Consider the following 24,559-nt stretch of genomic DNA (forward strand, 5'->3'; position numbering starts at 1 on the left):
GATCTCAAATATATATATATATATATATATATATATATATATATATATATTCAAGTCACCATGCTCAAATATATATATATATATATTTTCATGCATCAAACTCAGGTCCTCATGCTTTCAGAGCAAGCACTTGCCAACGTAGCCATCTCCCCAGACTTTCGTTTCATTTTTTTCCACATTAGGTGGCTTGAGGATGGGAAGACATGCTTCACTGGTTTGAATGGATCATTCTGCCCATTTGCAGATGTCTTTAGGGGACATTATTGCTTGTCACATGGAGATTTATTTCAGCATTCATGATGGGTAACTAGTGACCATCTTAAACTCCCCAAGCAAAGTGCCTCCGAATGCTATGGAAACAAATGCTATTAATTCTGGGCTAAATATAGAGTCCTCCACTGGCTGATCTTCTTAGAAGAGAACCCAAACAAGAGAAATTACAGGGCTTCTCTGGGAAATACTAGTCTCATATCCTTGTTCCCCTGACTTAAAAAAGATACGGGTCCAAATACCCTGACTATCCCATGGAAAATCCCCAGACTGGTGAATTACTGGCTTACTGGGGCATTTGGTAAAGATACCCCTGCTCTAACCTCAGGACCTTGCTGCAGAGAGATCATTACAAAAACAAGAAGCAGGTGGGGTATGGTAGGACAAGACTATCATCTTAGCAATCAGGAGGCAGAAGCAGAGGAAGAACATCACAAGTTTGAGGCTAGCCTGGTCTACACAGTCAAACCCTATGTCAACAAAGCAAAAAAAAAAAAAAAAAAAAAAAAACAAAAAAGGAAGAAAGAAAGAGAAAAACAAAGATGTAGGGAACTTGAATAATGAAAACAGTCAAATTCTGAAAGACTATTTTATTGTAAATGTGAGGTGCCCTGCTCAGCACATAGACGCCTGGGGAGCTACAGTTCAGTTCTAGCTGACAAAGCTCTTCTAGATCATGATCTGAGCTTTGCACAGCACAGGGACAGCTGAGGAAATATCCAAGTTAGCTTTGCAGAACTGTGCCAGCATGGTACCAGATTCACCCAGATATCCATTTATGAGCCAAGTGTTGCTGACTGTCCCAGGTGTCCATGCTTTTAAAGGACCTGGGCCCCAGGCAAAAGTATGACAAGGTGCTGAGTTTCCTCACATGTCTCCCGCTGTGTATCTGCAATCTGGTCAGAATGCTCACAGCAAATGTGCCCTAAGCTCCTGACTCTTTGCAGGCTCGTGGAAGACCATGGGGCAAGCGCTGTGGCTGACACGGCTTCCTACTGCCACGTGCTCCTTCTCTAAAACAGAAGAGGCTTTGATGATGAGATAGCGTCCCTGGAAACAACTGGGCAGATCCCCATGGAGCCAGAGTTCCAGAGGAAATGCTAGGTGGCATCCATGGCTGTGTCCACAGCTGTTATGTACCAGTTACTGTTCCAGGAGCATCCACAGAGTGACAGTGTGAGAGCATGCTCCACCAACCGATGCCTTGGACGATGCCTGTCCTCTTCACTTCCCTGAAATTAGCAAAGCCTTTCCGTGGTCAGCTGTCCATGAGTGACTTGAGGGGAGTCAACACTTGTCTGCATGGCCACAGCTGTGACTGACTTCTGGTAACAGTTGAAGGCCGATATCAATGCAGACAAGTCACAGTCCTGCAGTGCCATCTCTGAACCTTCAGTGCCAGGTCTCAGGGTGATAACAGGCAGTGGGGCTAGAGGTGAGACTGGGCTTTGGGGTTAAATAGACAAAGAACATGGAGTCGGAAGGGAGTGAGGGACACACGCTGAATCTGAGGACAGGAAGGTGCTTGTTTAGCTTCTTGACACTTCATTTCTTACATTTATAAAATGTTGCCATGGAAATGTCCTTGGTAGAAATGAAGCCACTTCCTTGAGGGGCCATCTAGGAAAGCAGGGATGTCCTGGGTCTCATGCCATGCGATAGCTCACGTGCAATGCATTTGAATAAACTTAAGTGTTGGCTGGAAAGTACGTACCTGATGCTTCAGTGAGGGAGCCTTCCCATATGCACTGTGCCCACAGGAGACCTGTAGCTCCTTGAAGAATAGGGATGCTCCCATAGCATACTAGAGCTCCCAATTTCGGTGACAAACTCAGGCAGGGGCAGAAGTGGAAATGAGAAACAGTCCCTTTTACTAGAGATCAAATGGAGTGCTTTCATTTTTTAAAATTATTTTTTATGTTTTTTTGAGACAGGGTCTCCCTGTTGCCCTGGCCTGGAACTTACTATGTAGACCAGGCTGGCCTCGATCTCACAGAGATTCACCTGCCTCTGCCTCCTGAGTGCTGGGATTAAAGGCATGCACCATCATGCCTGGCATTTTTAAATTGAGATCAGACCCAACAGCTTTGAAACAATTAGGGGCATCCTATGGGTACATCAAGAGGCCTTGAATGGGCTTCATGAACCGGGTGGACTCCCAGTGTCCCCAGACCTCAGGCAGGGCCACACTGCTTCCCCACCTGGCCAAAGCCCATCACATCTGCTGTTTTTGCCTTTGAGACTCTATTCCTTCTTTGTTCTAGAGAGCTCCCTGCTATGCTAGCTACTGTGGCTGTGCTAACCCTAAGTGACTCTGGACATTCCTAAGATGGGGCTTTTCTAGGGGCAAGTGATCTGAGCCCCTCAGGCTTAGGCAGCTATGACGGTTCTCTGAGTCTGGCTGCGCAGCCCTGGGCTCTCAGGAGCTGTTCCTCAGCCACTGTCCCCCTCACACTCCTATCTGGAATGGCATCACTGGGTACAGTCACCACCCTATTCTTGGGACTTTCAGTTGCCTGCCGGAAGTGCTCTGACAGCTGAGGAATAGGCAGCATCCTTGAATGTCCCCGCCCCTATACTCTCCTGTCTGCCATACAGATATCACAGCAGGGGTAGCTCAGCTCTGGGAGATGGGGTGCTGGAAGCACAAATGCTCTCTCTCTCTCTCTCTCTCTCACACACACACACACACACACACACACACACACTTGTTGCACACATGCACACTCCCATCTGCATGTGCCACACACACACACACACACACACACCTATATATACACACCACACACGCATACTACTATAGGAGCTGCATGTGCTTTTACACTTCACAGGTGCAACCACAGCCTAAGTTTCTCACAGGGGAAGATCCCAGGCCCTAAGAAATACTGAATGGGGCATATGGTGGACACAGGGGTCTTCAGAGGCTGTGCCCAAGGGAGGAAATGTCTGAGGAAGAGGCAACTGAGGAAAGAGGTGCCAGAGGGAGGAAGAAGGCAGAGAAGTAGGGAGTGGAGCTGGTGTCCTCCCACCATGCTCTCAATGCTGAGAAGCTGCTGCCAGGCCTTGTTCTGATATTCAGCAGTGGACAGACAGAAAAATATCCTCCTGTCTCCCAGGGGCTCATGTTCCATCAGGACTGGACCAACCAAGTGAGACAATGACCGGGGGGCAGTGTCCACCTTTTGGGCATCTTTTTGTTCTTCCTCCTCTTGGTGACTTAAGCTGGTGTCTGAGCCCCTAAGATCTAGGAATTCACATGGCATGGAGGTGCAGCTCACCTGTCCCAGGGTGGCTGTACTTCTACATAGGACATGCCACTGGGAAGGGAACACTGAGGGAACTTGTGGGGGATGCAGAGCTCACCTCATGGATGCTTGAAGGAGAGTGTTAAGGCGAAGGTAAAGCCTGCTTGTGCAGGGCCCCCCAGGGAAGCGCCTACCCATGTTCTGGCATCTAGACAATCAGAGGCCACCCTGGCCACAGACAAAGGGGGTCTGGCTACTGCTCGAGCTCGTGACACAGACCTTGGCAGCATACACATGCTGCTGATTTTGCAGGCATGCAGAATGCAAGCATTTCTGGGTCATGGAGGCTTCTGCTACCTTTCAAAGGAATGCCTAGGAGGTCAGACAATGTGTGGCAGGGTCAGGATTCTTTAGGAGTCCCCTGAGAGAGCAAGACCTGAGAGTGAGGGTAAATTGAAAGACACAACAGAGAACACAGGAAGTTAGAGATGCCAGGAGTCGTGGCATATCTGCCTGGGAAAGTCACAGGCAACCAACCAGGAGGGTGTCTGTGGGCTGCAAATGGCAAAGCCAGAGGGTTGGGGATGCCCAAGTCCATAGGACATGTGGCAGGTGGGCATAGCTCACTTGTCCTAATGTGGCTTCATTTCTACTTAAGAAATGTCACCAAGGAGGGGATATTTTCAGGGGATGTTGGAGCCTGCCTCATGGATGTCTGGGGAACAGTGTTCAAAAGGAGGTACCATACACATGCCGTCACATGCCTTGGGTGCTACACACAGATCTGCAAGGTGCAGTGCTTGCCCTACTGGGTTTCCACTTTGCTTTGGCCTGGTCCTTCCTTGCTATATTCCTATCCATTCCTTTTGTAATTGAAGGGCTTGGGGATTTAGTCCAGGGACTTGAGAGCAGAAGAAATATTATCGTTTAAAAATTATTTTATTTATTATTTTTATTGTATGCACATGAGTGTATTGCCTGCATGTATGTAAGTGCACCTGTGTTGTGCAATCCCCACAGAGGTCAGAAAAAGGAGTTGGATCCCCTGGAACTGGAGTTACAGGCAGTTGTTAGCCACCATGTGGGTGCTGGGTTTACACCTAGGAATACAGTTGCTAAGTCAGTTCGATCCCTTGCTTAACTTTTTGAGGAACTGCCAGACTTTTCCATGGCTGCTGCACTATCTGACATGCCCAGCCACTGGCTCTGAGGGTCCCAGCACAGCAGCACTTGTGCTGTTAGCGCTGGTCCAGACACCCTGAGATATAAAGCAGTATCCCACTGTGGCTTTGATGTGTATTCTGTCAGGGGTAACAGTGCTGAGCATCGTGTTCACTGGCCAGCCATATACCTTATTTGTGAAAATGTCTATCCAAATCTTCTGCCCACCTTTTAAAACTAGGTGTCTTTGTGTTGTGTTATCAGAGTTCTTTACAATTCTATAGGCTTGACCTGCATTAGATATGCTATTTGTGAATATTTTTTCCTATTATGTACATTGTTATTTCACTTTCTTTTGTGTGTGTGTGTTTGCATGCATGCATGTATGTACATGTTCTTGTGTGTATAGGCTCACTTGCATGTGTACATGTGTGTACACGGAGGTCATAGGGCAGTCTCAAATTCACCTGTTGTGGTCTGGAACTTGACAAGTAGACTAGGCTGGCTGGCTGACAAGTATAATTCAGGGATCCCCCTGTGTCCAACTGCCAGCACATGTCACCACAGTAGCCCTGGGGAGCCTCCTGTCTCCACCCCCCCCAGCACTGGGATCATGGGCATGCCCGAGGTGCCAGCTCATTTGTCACTCCACTGTCTCGCTGGCATTGTTTGTAAGATTTTTTTTAATGGAGTCCCGCCTACCCTGAGATCCCCTGTTGCTCATTTTTAGTGTAAGAACCTTATCTAGGCAGCCCTCGTTTCAGTGACTAAGGCTACTTCTCACCCTCAGCCAGTCTCTGATGCAGGCAAGTCCACTTTGACAGTAAGAGCTCCACTTAGTTGTCAATTAAAAATAGCAGTTCTCTCATATGCCAGATATCAAGAGCTTAGCGTAGGACGGAAAGCGGGTGTCCTGCACCCACAGTAGGAAAAAAGATTTCACATCTGCAAATGTATCTCAAAATGGCCCTTGCCAAGGGAGCATAATTAGGTAGAGGGGTAAATTAATATGCCATGGGGGCAGGGGGCTGCTCCGGGGTCCACCTAGTGACAGTCTCTCAGAAAGGGACTCTAAGTGTATGAACAACCTGGCTCTGTCACCTGGAGTGAGTGAGGGGTCACTTTTCCTTGCCTCATCTACTGGGCCTGCTCTTTGAGCTTGGAGGTCTCTGGAAGGAACGCCTCCCTGTGGACATGCTAGTGCCCAGGTACTGAGTGGTCAGTACCTTGGTCAAGATGCAGTCCCTCTCCTCCTGCCTGTCTTTGTCTCACCTCTGTCTTTGCAAAGGTTCTGCATTCCCTCTGCTCCCTGGCTTCTGAGCTCCCCCTTCAGTGTAGATCTCCCAATGTTTCCGCTCACCTCTGACCCCTCTGGCCTCACCCCAGAACACTACAGGCACATCACAGTCCTCACATGGGACATAATTTCTGGTGTGTAGAAAGTGGGGTGAATTTAGACTCACATTGACTTGAGCTGTATCTACAACACTCAAAGCCAGGTTCACAGCATTAGTAATAAATGAGGCTTTTATTTAGGATGTTCTGGGTGCCAATGATTAATGAGATACTAGCACCAAATGTTCAGCTCCTTGCTGGCACATGAAACACTCACAAATGAGCACTTTGTCCTAGTCATGGGTGAGATGGAGAGCAACATAAATGCTAACACACCCTCGTAACAGACTGTATCGTGGCCTTGTCTTTTTATTTGGTTTTTGAAGACAGGGTCTGACTACGCTGCAGCAATCTTACTGCCTCAGCCTCCTGAGTGCTGAGATTACAAGTGTGCCCCATCGCACCTGGCGTTGCCTAGCTGCTCTTTCACTAACCCCCTCTCTATGGCTGGGTTGGGGGAGGGCATCTCCTAAATAGAAGGAAAACAGGAACAGCCCAGCATCATGGGAGCTGACAGCTGAACTAGGCCACACCTCCCTGTCCTCAGGCAGGTTGTCTTGTTTTTCTCCTGGGACCTGTCGCTTACCCCTAGTGGGACAGGAGATGAGGAGGCCTCAGCTTCAGGGAGACTGACTGCCCCCATCCTAGCACGGAGTCCTGCTATGAGAGACCATGAGAGACCCTTCAGGATTCTGCCTCAAGGAAATGCTGCAGGAATGTCCAGTTCTGTCCCTGGGTCAGATGAGGTTCCAGGATCACAGGATCTGGTCTGTCAATGCTGAGACTTTGAAGGTTATCAGATAAACCATATGACACGAATTACAGTCCCTATAAAAGCATCTTGTAGTCAATGACCACCATGTGACTGTCATTTTTGATAAAAATCTAAGCAGGAAAATTCCTAGAATTGTTTAAACATGGGTTTGTAGCCTTTAAAACGTGTGCAAATTTCTGTGTGATTGTAAGAGCTTATCAGCTGTGATGGAACACACTAGTAATCCCAGCACTCAGGAAGATGAGGCCCAAACACTGAAGTACATTTGAAGTAAGCCTGGGCAGTAGAGTAAAATCTTGTTTCAAAAACTAAATGAACGAAACTATAAAAATGAGAGCTGGCAGGACAGGATGTCCTACCTGGGCACACATGTAGACCCCTTTTCACTCACAGGGGTTCTGTTCTGACCCCTCCTCAGATTTAAGGAGCCAAAACTACAAAAAAAAGCACAGTGGCATCCACCTCCTCAGTAGGAGGCATCGGGCTTTGCAAGTAGGCAGCCATAACTCACACTTAAAGGGGACAGTCCACATCAACAATCATGTGGCTGTGGTCTTTATGTGATCTTCACTTTACAATCTTTTATAGCCCACTGCTTCCTGAGTGCTTCCTAATTGCAGGCTGACCTAGGCTATGGGAAACAGAGAGATGTGCATGGAAATATCTTTGATGAATGTGTTTTCCCTCAACTTCGAATACATGCACATGCAGTTCTGGCACCATTGTCTGAGCATGGGCAGGTGACTTCTCCCTGTAACTTTCAGTAGGATTTGACCTCACATGTGCACACCTCTGATAGACCCATGAAGTGCTAAGGACAGCAGTGGAAGGTGTGATGCTGGGGTTGAGTCATCCTTGCCTGGGACACTTGTAAGCTTGAGGTGCTTATGTGCAACATACCAGGCACACACAGTGTCTCAGCTCTGGCCTAGATGGAAGGAACCAGTTACTCTTGCAGAGCAGTAGCGCCCTCCTCTGGTGGCTGTTATGCATTGCCAGTATAAATTAGCCACTGCTCACCTGCCCTGCTGTCATGGCCCTGATTAGAGAGCTCTGGAGAAAGCAGGAAAGGCAAGCTGCTTTCCTGATGTGTGGCCTTCAAATGACAAGGCAGCATGTGCAGTGTGTGGGTGTGTGGCTCAACAAAGCATAGAAACTGGCCAGCTGAAAAATAACCTGGTTCCCTAAAGAGGGGACATCACATGGCTCTCTAGGTTACTATGCCCTGTAACACTTCTTCCTGTGTAGCCAGGCAACTAGGCCTGAGGTGTGACCACAATGCTGACAGAGGAAGAGGAAGAGGAATTTAACACTGGACTCTGTTGAGATTCTTCCTTGCATCTAAAACAAGCTTCCAATGGGATTTTACTCAGAAACATAAAGTCTCAAGGCCTGTGTGCCACTGCTTAGTCAACGTCTGCCTTTGGCCTGGCAAAGGCTTTATAAAGGAAGTGGGTTTAAATTCAGTTGATTGATTTACTGTATGCTTAGAGTCCTCCGGCACAAGCTGCAGTACGCAGCACCTGGTCTAGTCAGCCCTTCTGGCAGACTTCCCTTTGGCTGTCCAGTCCAGCCCCAGTCAAGGGCGCTTCAATCAGTAAAACAGAATGCTTTCTCCTGATGTTCTCAGAGATCACAGGGGTGCGTACTGGTTAGGGGAGACCAGCTTTCCCCACATTCTTTACATCCTTTGCTCATTCTTCTGACACTAGAACACAGAGCTTAAAGATGACCATTACAGGGCTGCTGATGACTCATTGTTCACAGAGTGTCAGGAATGTCAGGGGTTGTGCTCTGTTATGCTCATGAGCTCACTATCCAGTCAAGGGAAGCCCCGATTCATCCTTCAGGGAAGGAGGCTGCTTGGCTCATTTGGAGCCATGTCTGCCCTTCCGTCAGTTTATAAAGAATTCTCCTATATACTCCCCAGGTTTTACTACAGTATAGATTAACAGGCCAGAGTAGGCTGGAGAGATGACTCAGCAGGTAAAGAAGCTTGCTGCCCAACCTGACTACCAGAGTTCAACCTCAGGACTCACATGGTGGAAAAGAGAGAGCCAACTCCTCCTGCAAGTTATCCTCTTCTGGCCTTTGCACGCATGTTATATGCATGAACACTACACACACACACACATACACGCGTGTACACACACACACACACATTCTCTCTCTCCAGCCAAAATCACTTGGGGCTTCCTTTTTTTTTTTTTTTCCATTTTTCAGTTTGCATCTTTAGCCTGGAACTTCTGTAGATTCCAGAGAAGAGCTAGTAGGCTAGATTATCAAGTTCAAAGGCGACCCCAGCAGCTCATCAGGCCTCTGATCTGCATCACTCCAGGGCACATGAGACCTCCCAGTTTCCCGGACTCAGGGTGGAGTGAGCCTAGCACATTCACAGGCTGTAGGTTCCTCACATGCCCCTGGGCTCTGACTCAACCAGGATCAGCATGAGCTGTGCATATGTGAGGGTGACTTGGATCCTAATCAGCTGTGATGTGGGAGATGCAAGCTGTCTTCATTCCACAGGCATGAGAGGACACCCCGTCTCAGATACTGGGAGCATCACTGGGATCAACAAGTAACCACTGGCTTATGCTGTTGTTCTTCCCAGAGACATGCCGAGCCAACTGTGTGCAGAGACTGGTGAGTTCCGCATCTCCACTAGCTTCAGCTTTCAACCTTAGGTGGTAATTCTCCAGGTTGAAGATTTATATGGAAAGTCTAAGGGCATAGCTTCAGGAGTCAGAGTGTGTCCGTAATTCCAGGAGGGTCCTCACAGAAGCCTTTCATATGATAGGCCCACGCATTACATATGTAACGGTATCAAAATGGCCCTCATTGCTACAAAAAAACTTAAAAGCAACTAATTAGTTCTAGGGCAGCAGTTTAGGGGTAAAACATTTGCCTAGCATGCACAAGGCCATAAGTTCAATTCCCATCACAACACACCAAAACACAACAACCTAACATAGATGACATTTGCTTAAATAAAAGCCCTAAATTTGGTCATAGTTTGCCTTTTCTTTGCTGTCTCTATCCATGCTTCTCTGCATACACATGAATTAGTTCTTTGTATGTAGTTGGGATATATGATAAGGAATCCATCTGAGAAGACTCATTTTTATCCTGAGAATAGCTATGGGCAGGCATTGCATTCTGTGAGGGCCTCCCCGAGTATTCTAGAATGTGAACCATGCTGCTAGGTTCCTGTGCTCCTATCTTCTACTTTTTATCTTTGCCATTAAAGAATGATGACCCTCGTTCCTAAAGGCAGGAAGACTCCGGAAAATTCCCGTGGAAACAGTCACAGCAATAGAAACTGAGAGAGCCCGGCCACTGCTGCTGACCTGCACGGGCCACAAAGGCTGGTGGTTTTAAGCCTTTGGGTCAAGATGTTTTCACAGAGGCTGAAGATACTGAAAATGGGCAGTGATGTGTTTGCAATTGCAGATGTTTGCTTGAGAAGGACACAGCACAGAAAGAGGGAATTTTGAAAAAAAAAAAGTCAAGAGCAAAAAATTGGGGTAGGTGGCTGAGCAATCTAATAGGAGAAGTGGGAAGCTCAAAGGCATTTGCATAAACAGGAGGAGGCTGGGCTAGACAGTGTGCCCAAGAGCTGCTGGTCTTGAGACACTGAACCCAGGCTGGCTAACCTGGGCTATGTTCTCTGAAGTTGGCAGGACCTGACTGCTCTTTGTTCTGGGGGACAGTGAGCTCTCAGCACGCAGCTGGCTTTGAACCGTCCTTTTCATTCTCTTTTCTTTTTCTAAGTGGAGAAAAGAATAACATAAGCAGCGTCCCACGGAACAGACCTACTGTCAGAGCCCGAGCAGCTCTAGGATCACAGGCAAATCATGGAAAAGACGATTCGACCACCTTCCATAAAAATGGGACGAGAGTATTCCTCCCCCGGGAAAGCAGGAAGGGGGAGGAACACTGCTGTGCAAAGCCGTGTGTATTCATGAGGCAACACGAAGGTTAGCTTTGTGTAGACCACAGCTATTTCCCAATAGCAGCTGAGTCACCAGCAGCAGCAAGCACGGCAGCGGGCGGTGCCCAGGCTTGGCAAGCTCACTTCCGCAACAGCATTGTTGTGACACTGAGGGGCTTGCTGATGTCCCCACAGACAAGCAGAGGATGAGAGCAGAGGCCATGAGGAGAGTCCTGTGGAGCCTTAGGGGTCTGTGGTACAGACGGCAAAAAAGAAACAGGTCACAGGGTCATGTGGGAAAGGGTCTACAGGAGGGCCACAGAGGAGACCTGCCCTCCACACTTCAGTTATGTTTAAAAAAACAGTACAGAGGCTGGGGAGATGGCTCAGTGTGTTAAGTGCTTGCTGCACAAGCACTAAACCTAAGGGTGGATCCTCTAAACCCATGTAAAGCCAAAGGCAGTAGTGTGCATCTGATGGAGGCAGAGACAGGAAAATCTCCAGGATCTCGTGGGCCAGCTAGCTCATGGTATGTACTGGTGAGCAACAACAGACCCCATCTCAAATAAGGTAGAAGGTGAGGACCAACACCCGAGGCTGTCCTGTGACCTCCACACATTGCTATGACTCAGTACAAGCTTGTATCTATACACATGAACACACGCATACAAACAAAGATAAACAGAGAAACAAGGACAGGTCCATGCCACAGAAACACAAGCTTGTCCGGTGAGAACAGGCATGCTCACGGTCACTGTGAAAACAGGTCTTCCACTCCACGGCGCTACATACCAAACACATCACTGTCATCTGAGGCTGCCTGAGAAAGCTTGCTGAGGTTTCGCTTCTTCTCAGTTTCTCCATGAAGCTCACCAACCTGGAGAAAAAGCACAACAGAACCCTTTCCTGTGATACAGTGTTTTAGTAACAAGATGCTCAGAATACATTTTGTACATCTTTTATCAAGTAATCCACTCTCCCCATGTCTTTAAGTGGGAGATCAATCTTAGCTCAGGGTGAACTCTCTACAGAGGCCCATTGGCTCTGCCTCTTGCTTGGTCCAGGCGGATGTTTCCACATGAAAGTACTGTGTATCAGCCTGGGCAGAATACAGTAGCCAGACATCTTCCAGTTATTCCAGGGGGTGTGGGTGCAGTTCAGATTTCAAGTGACATCAGGGATAGAGCGACACCACCTCACTTCTTTGAATTCTAACAATAGCTAATTAGAAGTCAATCAGGACTGTAGGGACAAAAACAATGCTAACAGTGGGTAGCCTTGCTGAGCCCACTGTGGGAAGGCTGAGCTACCTCTGGCTGGGTGCCTTGGCACTCTGGTAGGAATCGGCACCTGCCGAGGAAGCTAAGGTTCTTGCCTGTCCTCTGGGCTGCTGTCCACTGTTGTCTGGGACCTTGATAGAGGCATGAATGTGAACTTTATTTTATTTTATTAGTTATTTTATTTTTTAATGTGTGTGTGTATGTGTGTTGTGGGAGGTAGGCACTCATGGGTGTACATGCATGTGTGTGTGTGTGTGTGTGTGTGTGTGTGTGTGTGTGTGGAGGACAGAGGTCAACCTTAGGTGTCATTGCTCTGGAGCCATTCACCTTGTCTTTTTGAGACAAGGTCAAGGCTTGTCGATTAGGCTAGGCTGGCTGGCCTACCTTTCTAGCACTGGGATTACATGTGTGCACCACCACTCCTGGCTTTGAACATGGGTTTTGGGGCTGCCAGCTCTCTAACCTCAAGGATCTCACTATATAGCTCTGCTTGGCCTGGAACTTGCTAGGTAGACCACCAGGCTGATCTTGAACTAGCGGTCATTCTCCTGTCTCTGCCTCCTTAGTGTTGGGATACAGAAGCATGCGACCACTCTTGGCTTTGGAGCCTTATTTTTAAGTTTAAAACATTCACTGCATAGTTTAATTACAAGTGATGAGAGCAGACAGGCTGTTTCCTTACTTGTATGTAACTTGTTCATGTGATTATTTCAATAATATCATGCTTGCACAGGATATCAAATTCAGACCAGCCTGGCAGGTATGTGGCACCACATCCTGTCCTCATTGCATCTCCTTGAGCCCCCTTTTTCCTTCTGCAGTCATCGGAAGGACCTCTTGGGATGATTTCCTTTAGCAGAGAGCCACTTTTGTGGCCCTCGTTCATCACTGTGAGTGCCCCCCTGGAATGCCCTGGAAATTCTTCTGCTGGCTCACATTTGGGATTTCAATAACCAGTGCTGGGCTAGCCCCCATGGACTTCTCACAGAACCTACAGAAAGGACAACTCCTGCAGCTGAGTGAGTAAGCAGCCATCTTTCCAGGCCTAGTGTCTCTAAGCCCCAGGTGGCTGCTGCTTGCCAGCAAGGTACCCTAAGGCTTCTCACAATAGCCTCCATACTATTTGGCACCACTGTTTCCATGGTCAACCTCTCCTTTCCTTCAGCCCAGGACTGTATGATAGGCATGGTGTCCATTTTACATTCTTTCCTTTTGGAGAGTAGAGCAGGAGGCAGGCAGTCACGGAGGCAAGCCCTAGGATGGACCCTAGGTATATACTCTGACTTGTTTAAGTGTGACTTTTGCATGTCACTTGGCCTCTCTGTGACTCATTATCCTTATCTATAAAAGAGAAGAACTGCAAACAGTCTTTGGCATGGAGTCAGTGAGGATTAGCACAGGTGATTTACACAAGGCCCTTAGAATGTGCCTGGAACAGAGAAACCTCCGCTGTGTCCGATAAAACAGGATAGAGGTGGAGGCCTCCCTTGCTCCTGGCTCCTGGCACCTGCTGTCCTTCCTGGCTTGGCTCAATCTTGTTTTTCTTCCAGAGGGTGGTGTTGTTTTGTTCCCTTCTTTTGGCTTTGCCTCCCTTGCTCCAGTAGAGCTCAGTGAGGGTGAACTGCACCCATGGAACTAGAGAGCAGATCTAAAAGGCCACCTACCCCATGCACCTATGCGCCTTGGCTCCAGAGTGCATGGGGCTACTGCCCAGAGAAACAAGCTGGATTGGAGAGGCAGAGGTAGGGCTCTGGGTTCTTGGGTGTCTGAATTGGCATATGTCTATGTCTGAGTGACTGCTGGCAAATCATCTGAAACCAGCATATTTCCTGTGCTTGGGATTCCCCCACCCCATCCCTACCACACAGGGCTCTTGGTAGTGGGAGTGAGTCTGATGGTTGTAAGGAAGACAGTCTTGACTAATCTGTGAAACTAAAGTCAGGTTCTGACCTGACACTCCATGGGTTGTGTTCACAATGTGACATGCTGTGGGTGGGTGGCAGCCTGGGGCTAGAGTGGCAGGATGCTAACATTCCATGGCAGCCAAGTGGCTGATTTGTGGAGGACCTGGTTGCAGCATGGCTGGCCATAGATGAGGTGGATGAGACCCATAGCCAAGGGTGACTCGGCATGCACAGCGTCTGAGTGCTCATACTGTCTATTATAAAAACACCTCCCTGTACTGACCATATCTATGATGTTAACCTACATTCTAACCTTCAAGGTAAATGGAGCTCAGGTGTGGAGCTCAGCTGAAGCTGATGCCAGCACAGGTACCAATCATCCTACAATAACATATATCATGTTACATGCTGAACTTGGTGATGAGTCCTCCCACTTTTGTTGTTTCAGCAAAGTTTATTCTTAGGATCTTCAGCATCTGATTGTGTGACTTTGCAATATGTCACCTTGCCCAAATTTCTTCTACCTGTTAGCTGCTAAACTTTAATCCCTCTTATAGGCTTCACGGTGTCTTTTAATATATATGCCTATTTCCCAACCTCTAGTGTCTGGAAGTAGGCTCTTCACAGAGGCAATCAAGTGAAGAGGGGCTCATGGTGGATTAAGGTGGGTCTAATCGTGACCGGTGTCCTTGTAAGAAGAGGAAGTTGGACATAGACACACAGGGAAAGACCCACATGGTCATGCAGGGGAGGCAGAGATGACACGGCCACAAGTCAGGGCAGGTGAAAGATCATGGAACCATCAAGAGCCAGGGGAGGAGAGGACACATTTTCCCTCTGACCCTTTGGAAGGAACAAACTCTCAAAACCTGGGAGAGGATCAACTTCTGCTGTGTAAACTGTCCATTGTGTGACTTGCTGCAGAAGTCACAGGAAGCTGACCCGTCCCCACAACCAGCTATGGACTAAGGTTAACATATGCCAAAAGTGGTAGAGAAAGAACAAAAAAAAAAGGGTAATTTTTGAGACTAAGGAATTTCCAGACTATCATGAACCAGTAAGCAGTCTCATTTCCTCCTAGAGAAATACCTGAAAAAGAAAGCTCAGTGGACCTTGACCTTTAAACATCAAGTAGCATCTTCCCATGGGCTCAGCGTGGGCCTCCCCGAGGCCTGGGAGACGATGAGAAACGAGACCTGGGGGCTCCCAAGTTTACTCCTATCCTCTCTAGAAGTTATGAGGTGATCTTCATGAGACCCCATGGGAGGAGCAAAGGACAGGGAGCTGAAGCTGCCACGCCAGGGGCAAGTGAGACTCAGTAGAGGAATCCTTGTGTGACTCTGGGGACTGGCTACCCAGACACATGCTCTCTGGTAACCATAATGTCAAGACATTCAGGCAACACACCCAGGATGAAAGAATGTCACCTGCTACTCAAAGAGATCTAGGTGATATAGCTATGTGCACACACTACAGAAGTGCACGCACAGGTATGTACACCTGTGCACACAAGCTCATGCATGTGCTCACAGACAGTGCACCCAGGCACAGTCACACACAGACTTCAGGTTATTATCCTTGCATTTAGAGAACTGATGGCCTGGTGGTGGTAAGTTTGGGAGGAATGGGCAGAGGATAAGCTTCTATACTGTAGAAAGTTCTGAAGAGAGACTCTGGAGAAGACACCTGGCAGTTTGTGGTGGTTTGAATAAGTATCCCCCCATAGGTGCCAGGAATTTGGACATTTGGTCCCCAGTTCCTGGCACTTTAGGAAATGTGGCCGTGTTGGAGGAAGCACATCACTGGGGGAGGGCTTTGAGGGTTCTTAAGCCTTGTTAGATTTCCAGTTTTGCTCCATTTCCCATGCCTGCTTGAAGATGTGAGCTCTCAGCTTTCTGTTCTAGTAACATCCTGCTGCCATGTTTCCCCCACCATTATGGACTCTTACCCTCTGGAACTGTAAGCCAAATAAACTCTTCCTTCTATAAGTTGCCTTGGTCACAGTGTTTTATCACAACAGCAGAAAAGTAACTACTATAGAAGTCCAATACATGGTCATACTGTGAGGTTGTAAGGTTTGTTACCAACATTCTAACTCAGCCTGGAAAACACTCAGGACAGTAATGGTATAGACTGTCACAGAGTGGTGCACCTCAGAACCATGTCCCAGCTAACAAAGCCTACCTTAGAAAACATATGTAAGAATGGAATTTGTGAATTCTGAATGCCTTAAACCCCACACGTCTGTGAGGATTTCTCAGCCGCCATCCCAGAGACCACATCCAAGCAGCCTTTGACCTTGGCTGTCCTGAGAAATCTATGCCCAATATTTAATACCCAAAGTAGCAACTAGCGTGCAAAGCAGAACATTCACTTATAGACCCCAGAGGCTGGACAGAGAACCACACACCTGCAGTCAGCAGAGCAGACCAAACCTGACTTGTCCATATGTGCAGGCAATGCCACTTTGATTGAAAACAAGCATGTGTGGGGCAGGGGTTGGGGGTGGGGATTGGGGGGCTGGGAATGTATCTCAGTCTGTAGAGTGCTTGTTTAGTATATATGAAGTCCTGAGTCTGAATCCCAGCACTACATAAACCAGGTGTGGTGGTGCCCATCTGTAATTTCAGCACTTAAGAGGTAGAGGTCAGAGGATCAGGAATTCAAGGCTGTCTTTAGCTGCATACATGGTGAGCTCACACCAGCCTGGGATACAAGAGATCTTATCTGCAACAACAACAACAACAACAACAAACAACAAACAACAAACAAACAAACATGCCTGTCTAAAAAAGAATTTCCAGGGGAAAATAAACATAAAAAAATCACAAAAAGACTGTGTCAGAGCTTGTGAGATGTGTCAGAGCTTGTGAGAATTTTACTCTTCCCCTCCAGATTTGGGGTAAAGCAGGTGGAGGAGCAGGGGTGGCCCCCCTTGCAGGATCCAGAAGCAGGGTCCCACCTACTGACTACGATGAAGGGTGGGGAGCTCCTTCTGGGGGAAGAAGCAGGAACAGAGTTCCTCTTTCTTGCTCCTATGTCCAGTAGGTTCTGGCTGGCAGACCCTGCTAGTCCTCCAGTGGTTATTTGACTTTACTGGCAGGCACTACACTGGAGGGGGCCTGTAGCCCTCAAGCATACTCATATCTCAGACTTCTTGGTTCCTGGGTTTCTTCTTCTGAGAGCTGGGGAATCTGATGTGTGAGACTTGGGCTGTGCCAGGGCCTTTCCGGAATGACAATTCTGTGAGGCTAAAGGTGAGTCAGAGAGGCCCAGGGCTACCTCTGAAACCCACAGAGCTGCTGACTTGGAATCCAGGACTTGTGGAGGGCATGCACCCTGTAGTCCTGGAGGATGTCCACCTTCCCAGTCCCCGCTTTAGAGGGGCCAGGGGAGATGCTTCAAAGTGACTAGAAAGGCAAACACAGGGTCCTACAGGCAAAAGGCAAAAGTGACCAGGGCAGAGTAGGGTTGGATAGTTCAAGACCAAATTCATGTCCATGGTAGTGAACATAGTCTAGGGCCCAACATGAACAACCAAAGTCTAAGACTGGGAAGCTGAGCAATTCTTCACTTCAGGACACATCCCCAGTAGTGTGGTGTCTTCATGTCCTCTGCCTTCCTTCATCTCCCTCCTCCATTCACACTCAGACTGCATGTGGGTCCTATGTGGGCTCTCTGGGCACAGGTGCAGTTTAAATTTCTGTTCAAGGCTCCTCAGGGACACGTCTGGGGCCTCAGTTGCTCCAGATTCAAAGAGAAACAATGTTCTGCCCTGCATAATCACCGCCAGGGTCCAGCACATTCCATGGGCCATACGCTCAGAGCAGGCATTTATGTAGTGAAAGCCTCCTGTATAAAAATTAAAACTGGTGACAAATAATCTGAAATCACTAAAGTGCTGAAATATCAGCATAGGAAAAAAGTCCTGTGCATGCTAATCAAAAACTAATAAAAGTTTGCATTTATCGCTTAGCCTTTCCTTCCCTCCCTTCCTTTCTCAATCCCTGTCTCCTTCCCTCACTATTTTTTTCTATCTCTCTGCCTCTTTTTCTCTCTTGACAGGATCATATATATATATACTAGGCTGGCCTCCTCCTATACAACTGTGCTGGAGAGCTTTGGTTGTCAACTTGACACACCTGGGTAGAGGGAGCCTCAACTGGGGAATTTCCTCCATTGGACTGGCCTGTAGCTATGTCTATGGGGCATATTCTTGATTGTTGAGTGATGTGGGAGGGCCCAGCTCACTGTGGGCGGTACCACCCCTGGGCAAGTGGTTCAGTATTGTGTAAGAAAGCAGGCTGAGCATGGGCCAGAGGAGCAAGCCAGGAAGCAGTGTTCCTCTATGGCAAACTCCTGCCTCCCGGTCCCTGCCCTGAGTTCCTACCTTGGGCTCCTTCAGTAATGAACTGTGACCAAGGAAATGTAAGATAAAATAAACCCTTCCCTCCCCGAGTTGGTATTGGTCAGAGTGTTTTGTCATGGCAATGGAGAAACAACCTAGAAGAACAGCCAAGGATGACCTTGAACAACTGACCCTCCCACTTCCACTAAGTGCTGGAATTACAAGTTTGTGTCACCATACCAGACTTTACTTTCTCTAAAGCAGATCCTGCGTTTATTCAGGCCCTAGACTGGGTTTGAATAAGTAACAAAAGGCACTGACTAGGGGCTGGCAAGATGGTTCAGCAACTGAAGTTCAATCCCTGGATCCCATGGTGGGAAGAGAGAACAGAGTCTTGAAAGTTGTCCTCTGACTTCCACATGTGTGTCATGGCTTTGGCAAACCTTTCTCTCCCCCCCACCACATAAATAATAATAATAATAATAATAATAATAATAATAATAAAGCAAATAGAGTTAAAAGAAAAGACACTGGTTAAACATTAAGAGCTTTTCATTATCCAGTAAAGACAGGAAGACACCTAAGACAGTCAGACCTCAGTCTCTCCCCTTTGGGCAGAAGTAGATAGCCATGGCTGAAGATGGAGAAGGTTGGCCTTGTGTGGTCCCTCACAGGCCAGAGTGCCCCCCTGGCACAGCAGACATTTTGGGTGGAACAGTTCTGCTGTGGGTGTATCTTGTTCTGGCAGGGAAGAGGCTCAGCAGCTCTTTGCCCTCTGCTCACCACCTGTCTGTGACATTTCCAGCTGCTACAGCTAGGGGTAAATGTCCCCCAGGGGCAAACCCACCTCTGGCTAGGAGCCTCAGTCTAAAAAGAGCAGAAATAGTCAGTGCAACTACCAGTTTACTTCCTAACACTCTACTTTTGAAAGAATTTGGGAGTAGAGATGAGATGATATGGGATCAGAGATTGGCTGAGGCGAGAAGAAAACAAGGGCCACCTGGGTGAGGTTCTTATACTGAGAATAAGCAACAGGGAAAACCCTGAGCTAAGTGGGACTCTTTAAAAAATCCTGCAAACGACACCAGCAAGACAGTGGAATGATGAATGAGCTGGCACCTCGGGCATACCCATGATCCCAGTGCTGGGCAGTGGGGACAGGAGAGTCCCTGGGGCTACTGTGGTGGCGTGTCTGTAATCCAGTGCTGGCAGTTGGAAATAGGGGGATCTCTGGGGCTCACTGGCTGGTCAGTCAGCTTAGCCTACTAGTCAAGTTGTAGGCCACTGTCTCAAAAACCAGGTGGATTTGAGACTGCCGTATTCCCTCCATGTGCATATATGTACACATGCAATCACAGTCACAAGTGAGCCTGCACACACAAGAACATGCACACACACATACACACATACACAAGAGAGAGCAAAATGACAACACAGAATAGGAGAAAATATTCGCAAATCACGTATCTGATGCAGGTCAAGCATCTAGAATTGTAAAGAACTCCAACACCAAGACATCTATTTTTTTTTTTTTTTTGTCTTTTTGAGACAGGGTCTCCCTTTAGTGTCCTGGAACTCACTATGTAGACCAGGCTGGCCTTAAACTCACAGAGATCCACCCACCTCTGCCTCCCAGAGTACTGGGATTAAAGGCATGTGCCACCACGCCCAGCTAAAGACATCTAATTTTAAAACAGGCAAAGGATTTGAACAGACTTTTTCTCAATCTGGCCAGTGAACATGAAGAGATGCTCAGCACTATTATCCCTGACGAAATGCACATCAAAGCCACAGTGGGATACTGCTTTATACATCAGGGTGTCTGGACCAGAGCTAACAGCACCCTCAGAGCCAGTGGCTGGGCATGTCAGATAGTGCAGTGGCCATGGAAAAGTCTAGTAATTCCTCAAAAAGTTAAACATGGGTGAGCAGTGACTTAGCAGCTACATTTCTGGGTATATACTCAAGAGAAAGGAAGCATGAGTCCATCTATACACCTGCCTGAAAATAACCACAGAAGCATTATTTGTAATAATGAGGAGGAGGAAGAAGACCACATGTCTATCACCCTATGAGCAGGCAATTAAAATATAGGATGTCCCAACAATGGAATATTAGACAGCCATAAAAAGAAGTGCAGTAAGTATATACTAGAGTATGGACAAAATTTCAAAACATGATGCTTTGGGAAAGAAGTCAGACATATAAGGTGATCCAGATGATTCCATATGACCTGCCTGTGATGGGAAGAGGTAGAGACAGAGGACCTGTGACTGTTGAGAGCTGTGTGGTGAAGGTGATAGCTGAAGGGGTAGGAGTCCATTATGTGAATCTGTGTTCTAATATAGATGTAGTGATGGTGGCACCTACTGTGAATGCATACAATCTGCACTGAGCATCTTCAGTGGGTGACCTGTAGGTATTGAACTACCCCTTAGTAAAGATACTTAAAAAAAAAAAAAAACCCACACCTACAGGGCTGGACAGTAGGGAGAACTTGTCTAGCACGAGAGGCCCAGGTTCCAATCACAGCACTGAAAATGAAACAAAGACAAAAGGAAAAGTGCCCCACACCCATAAGGGGCGGTTGAAGAAGGTGGAGGGGGTTAGTGTACCAGCCAAGGCAGACTAGTTTCCCACTGGAGGCGGCTCTTGAAGCCAATTTTCCTTAGCAAGTGACTCTGTAAACGTCTCAGCTTTAAGGCACATGTGCCAGAAGATCACTTTGGATTGTGGTTAAGATGTAGAGTTCTTAAATAATGAATGCAAAGAAATGTGCTTGGGATTTTATTTAAGCGCCAACTTCTAGGAGTCACACCAGAAAAAGCATTACTCAGTGTTCACATTGAAACCACTTATCAAGGTCTGTTACGCAACTGGACAAACTGGTTCCTATTTTAGGACACAGATATCTGGCAGTTTATTCCTGAACATTACTGGTACTTCAGCTGGCCAAGTGAGTGGGAAGGACAGGCCCCTCAGGAAGGCAGTAGAGAGACTATGTCTGTTCAGCCTGGCACTGTCAACTGCAGAGTTTGATGTCGAGTGAATTTCACGTTAGATTAAAACGTGCTTAAAACAAACTCACAACTAATTGAATTAAGTCAAAGAAAGAGATCACATTTTTTTCTCACTCATGGGTCCTAGATTTTATAGAGATAATAAAATCACACAGATGACATGGAAGGAGCAGGAAAACTGTCTCAGGGACAAAGGGGACTGAGGTGGAGGGTGAGGAACAGAAGGGCAGCGGGCGGGGCTACACTCAGAGCACATGATATACTTGTGCGAAATGGCCTCAAGGAACACGCTATAGCAATTCAAAAAATAATTCATGGAAGGGCAATTATTCAGTTCAAAAATCAGTTTACATTTAAAAATACAAGGCGATGGAAGTTTCTGATCTTCTTTTGAAGGCAAATGCATTTCCTTTAGTTTTATATAATACAAAACGGTCCTGGTTAAAATATTGTTCTGGGCTTCTGAGCTGTCCTTTATTTAAATGCTTCCTATAGGGCCAGTGACAGAGGGCAGTGGGTCAAGTCTTTGAAAAAAGGCTTGTCCCTGCTCTAAAGAGAAACAATACCACATACTGAGCTCTTCCACTAGACTCTCCCAGTGTCCCCTCCCACAAGAGGTAGGCACAGGGGCTTAGGGTGAACACTGAATGAGGTCACATGGGTAAAGGCAGCACGGTCAACACAGGCCCCAGGAATCATCACCCCTTAACCTTAGCTATTTGCCTCCTTCCTGACTGTTTCCAAGTCTTTGGAAATGTAGAAATAAAATCTGCTTTGAAAAACAGGTTTTACTGTAACAGTGCAGTGAGATCAAGTGGAGCGGGACAGAGGAAGAAAGGAAGGAGGGAGAGAGGGGTGGACAGGGAGACCGAGACTCTCTCAAACTATGATTGTAGCTGTGTTTGGCTGCCTTGCTTGACAACCGAACCCAGGTTGTGGACTGGCCACTTTACCTCAGCAGAGATTTCTTCAAAGCCAACTCTGTGTCCCTGTGAGTCCTGAGAACAGCAGGCCTGCTCCAGATTGGTGCAAGGGCTGGGAAAACACAGGAGGCCTGCACCCATGACCGCAGAGTCCTTGGCAGGAAGAGTCACCTGAAGGAGCCCAAGTGGGTTGGGAATTTCCTGCACACAGCAAAGAGCTACCCATCACCAAGATCAACCGAGGCCAACTCCTCACTTGCTGTCTGGGTGTGGTGTTCTTTGCAAAAGTGCACTCAGGGGAAGCTGTCCAGGCCCCAAAAGTCTCTTGGTTCACAAGTGATGATCCAAGTTGTAAAAACATTCTGAAAAACCTTCCAGAGTGTTTGACTCATCCTCACAGTCCACATGATCATCCAGGAACCGTGCGCGTAGATTTCCTGAGCTAGTCATACTTTTAAGCACCAAGGAAATCGTGACTTTGGAAAAATCACAATCAGCCCCTGTTTAGTCTAGTCCACAGTATTGCACACTCAGAAACAAAACACACACCTGGCTTCCTTGTAAACAGTGAGGCGTTGTTGAGAAAGAACTCATGTGCAAAAGGACTTGTCAAAAGCAGCACACTCCTGGGACAGCCTCCAAATTCTATGGCATGTTTCCTTTTGAAATATACTGAATAATCCACTTCAAAAAACACCAAAATCATCACAGAAAAGATGACCCTCCAATTGTTTTCAATTTCTGTTATTTGGAAAGCTGAGACATAGCTACTTCCTGAATCACTACAGCCTTTCGTTTTATTCAACAGAAAAAAATTGGAGATGTGGCTGCTGGTGCCAAGCTCATTCAAAACCACAGCTGCTGCAAGGAATCAGGAAATGTATCATGGGACTGGGGTCTAAAATTGCAGTGCAAAACCATGACTCTGCACCCTCTCCTGTGACAGGACCACAGGACTATCACACCTCCCTGTGCAGAGTGGTGGGAGGGGCTCCTGACCCTGGGAGAGGGCTGGTGTTCAGGTGGCACCAGGTTACTCTGTGTTCATATTCCCTTCTCCTGTTTTTAGTTCATCTTTTCTCACCCTGGGATGAGCCCATGTTCCATATGCCGAGGTGCCACCACACGGTGTAGCAAGAGGGTTCACAGCACAGTGCAGGGGCGTAAGAGGCTAGCCGGACTGGAGTCCAGCCCCAGGGGATGAGAGAGAGGGAGCTCTGGGTTGGACCAAAACTGCTCTTCCTCACAGTGATTTCCAGAGAGGGAAAGTTGAGCCAACACGTCCTAACATTCCTTAAGCCTCCTTCCACATTTAAGGTTCTAGACATTGTTTTTCCATCAGGTGCCTTAGTACGAGCTGGTACTGGGTGAATAATCTATGTGGCAAGGATCTTAAATCACCACGGGCTCTTTGCCTCGTTTATTTACTAAGGTGTGTTTGGTTGCGTAGGACTTATGGGAGTGTAATTAGGAGGCATTAAATAATGAGGACTCCGTTCCAAGTATCAGAGGCAGGAGCATAATGATGAACTTTCTCCACAACTACCTGATAATTAAAATTTAACAATATGATGTTACTGCAGGCACCAAATTGCAACAGGGAGAAGATGTGTTGGAAACAACCGGGTGCAGAGCTGAGACTGAGTAGAAGCCACTCCTAGAGCTGGAGGGTCAAGGCTGGAGGCTGAGGAGTAGAGCCACCCACCACATCCATACACAATCACACCCCTCACATATGAACAGAACACAGGTGCACACATACATACAGCATGCACATGCACAGCACATGTGCACATACCACACATGTACACACACAGCACACATACATACATACATACGTACAGAACACACATGCACAACACAGCACACAAATACACAATACACATATAAAGACACACATACATACTACACATGTACACACAGTAGACATGCTCAAACACACAGGACACCTGTAAACACATCTGCACATACTACACAACACATGTGCACATGTGTGCATGCATACACAGCACACACATGCACAGTACAGCACATGCATGCATATACACAGCAGACGTACAAATATAGACACAGAACAAGTACAAACACACACATGTACATACTATACATGTGCATGCACAGTTACACAGCACACATGCTCACACAGGACACATGTACACATGCATACACATGTATTTAGCACACATACACACAAATCTACACATGGAACACATATGTACATACATACATAGAACACACACATACACACAGCATGCAATATATACATACACACAGGGCACACACACCACACATAAGTACACATGTGCA

The 24,559-nt window shown here is 47.3% G+C and overlaps 1 protein-coding gene across 3 annotated transcripts in view; it reads right to left on the minus strand.

The window, feature by feature from the left end:
• Positions 1-24,559, minus strand: part of Mbp (myelin basic protein) — a 94,039-nt gene that overhangs the window by 55,534 nt on the left and 13,946 nt on the right. For 2 of the 3 annotated variants that reach the window (XM_008850678.3, XM_008850676.3), the window contains exon 2: positions 11,570-11,654. In XM_008850678.3, the coding sequence (XP_008848900.1) occupies positions 11,570-11,654 (85 nt within the window). Of the gene's footprint in view, positions 1-11,569; positions 11,655-22,282; positions 22,409-24,559 lie in introns of those variants that run through there. The other variant, XM_029554816.1, reaches the window with a different exon arrangement.

The sequence above is a fragment of the Nannospalax galili genome, unplaced genomic scaffold (genome assembly GCF_000622305.1).
Source record: "Nannospalax galili isolate Female #2095 unplaced genomic scaffold, S.galili_v1.0 scaffold243, whole genome shotgun sequence".
Lineage (NCBI taxonomy): Eukaryota > Metazoa > Chordata > Mammalia > Rodentia > Spalacidae > Nannospalax > Nannospalax galili.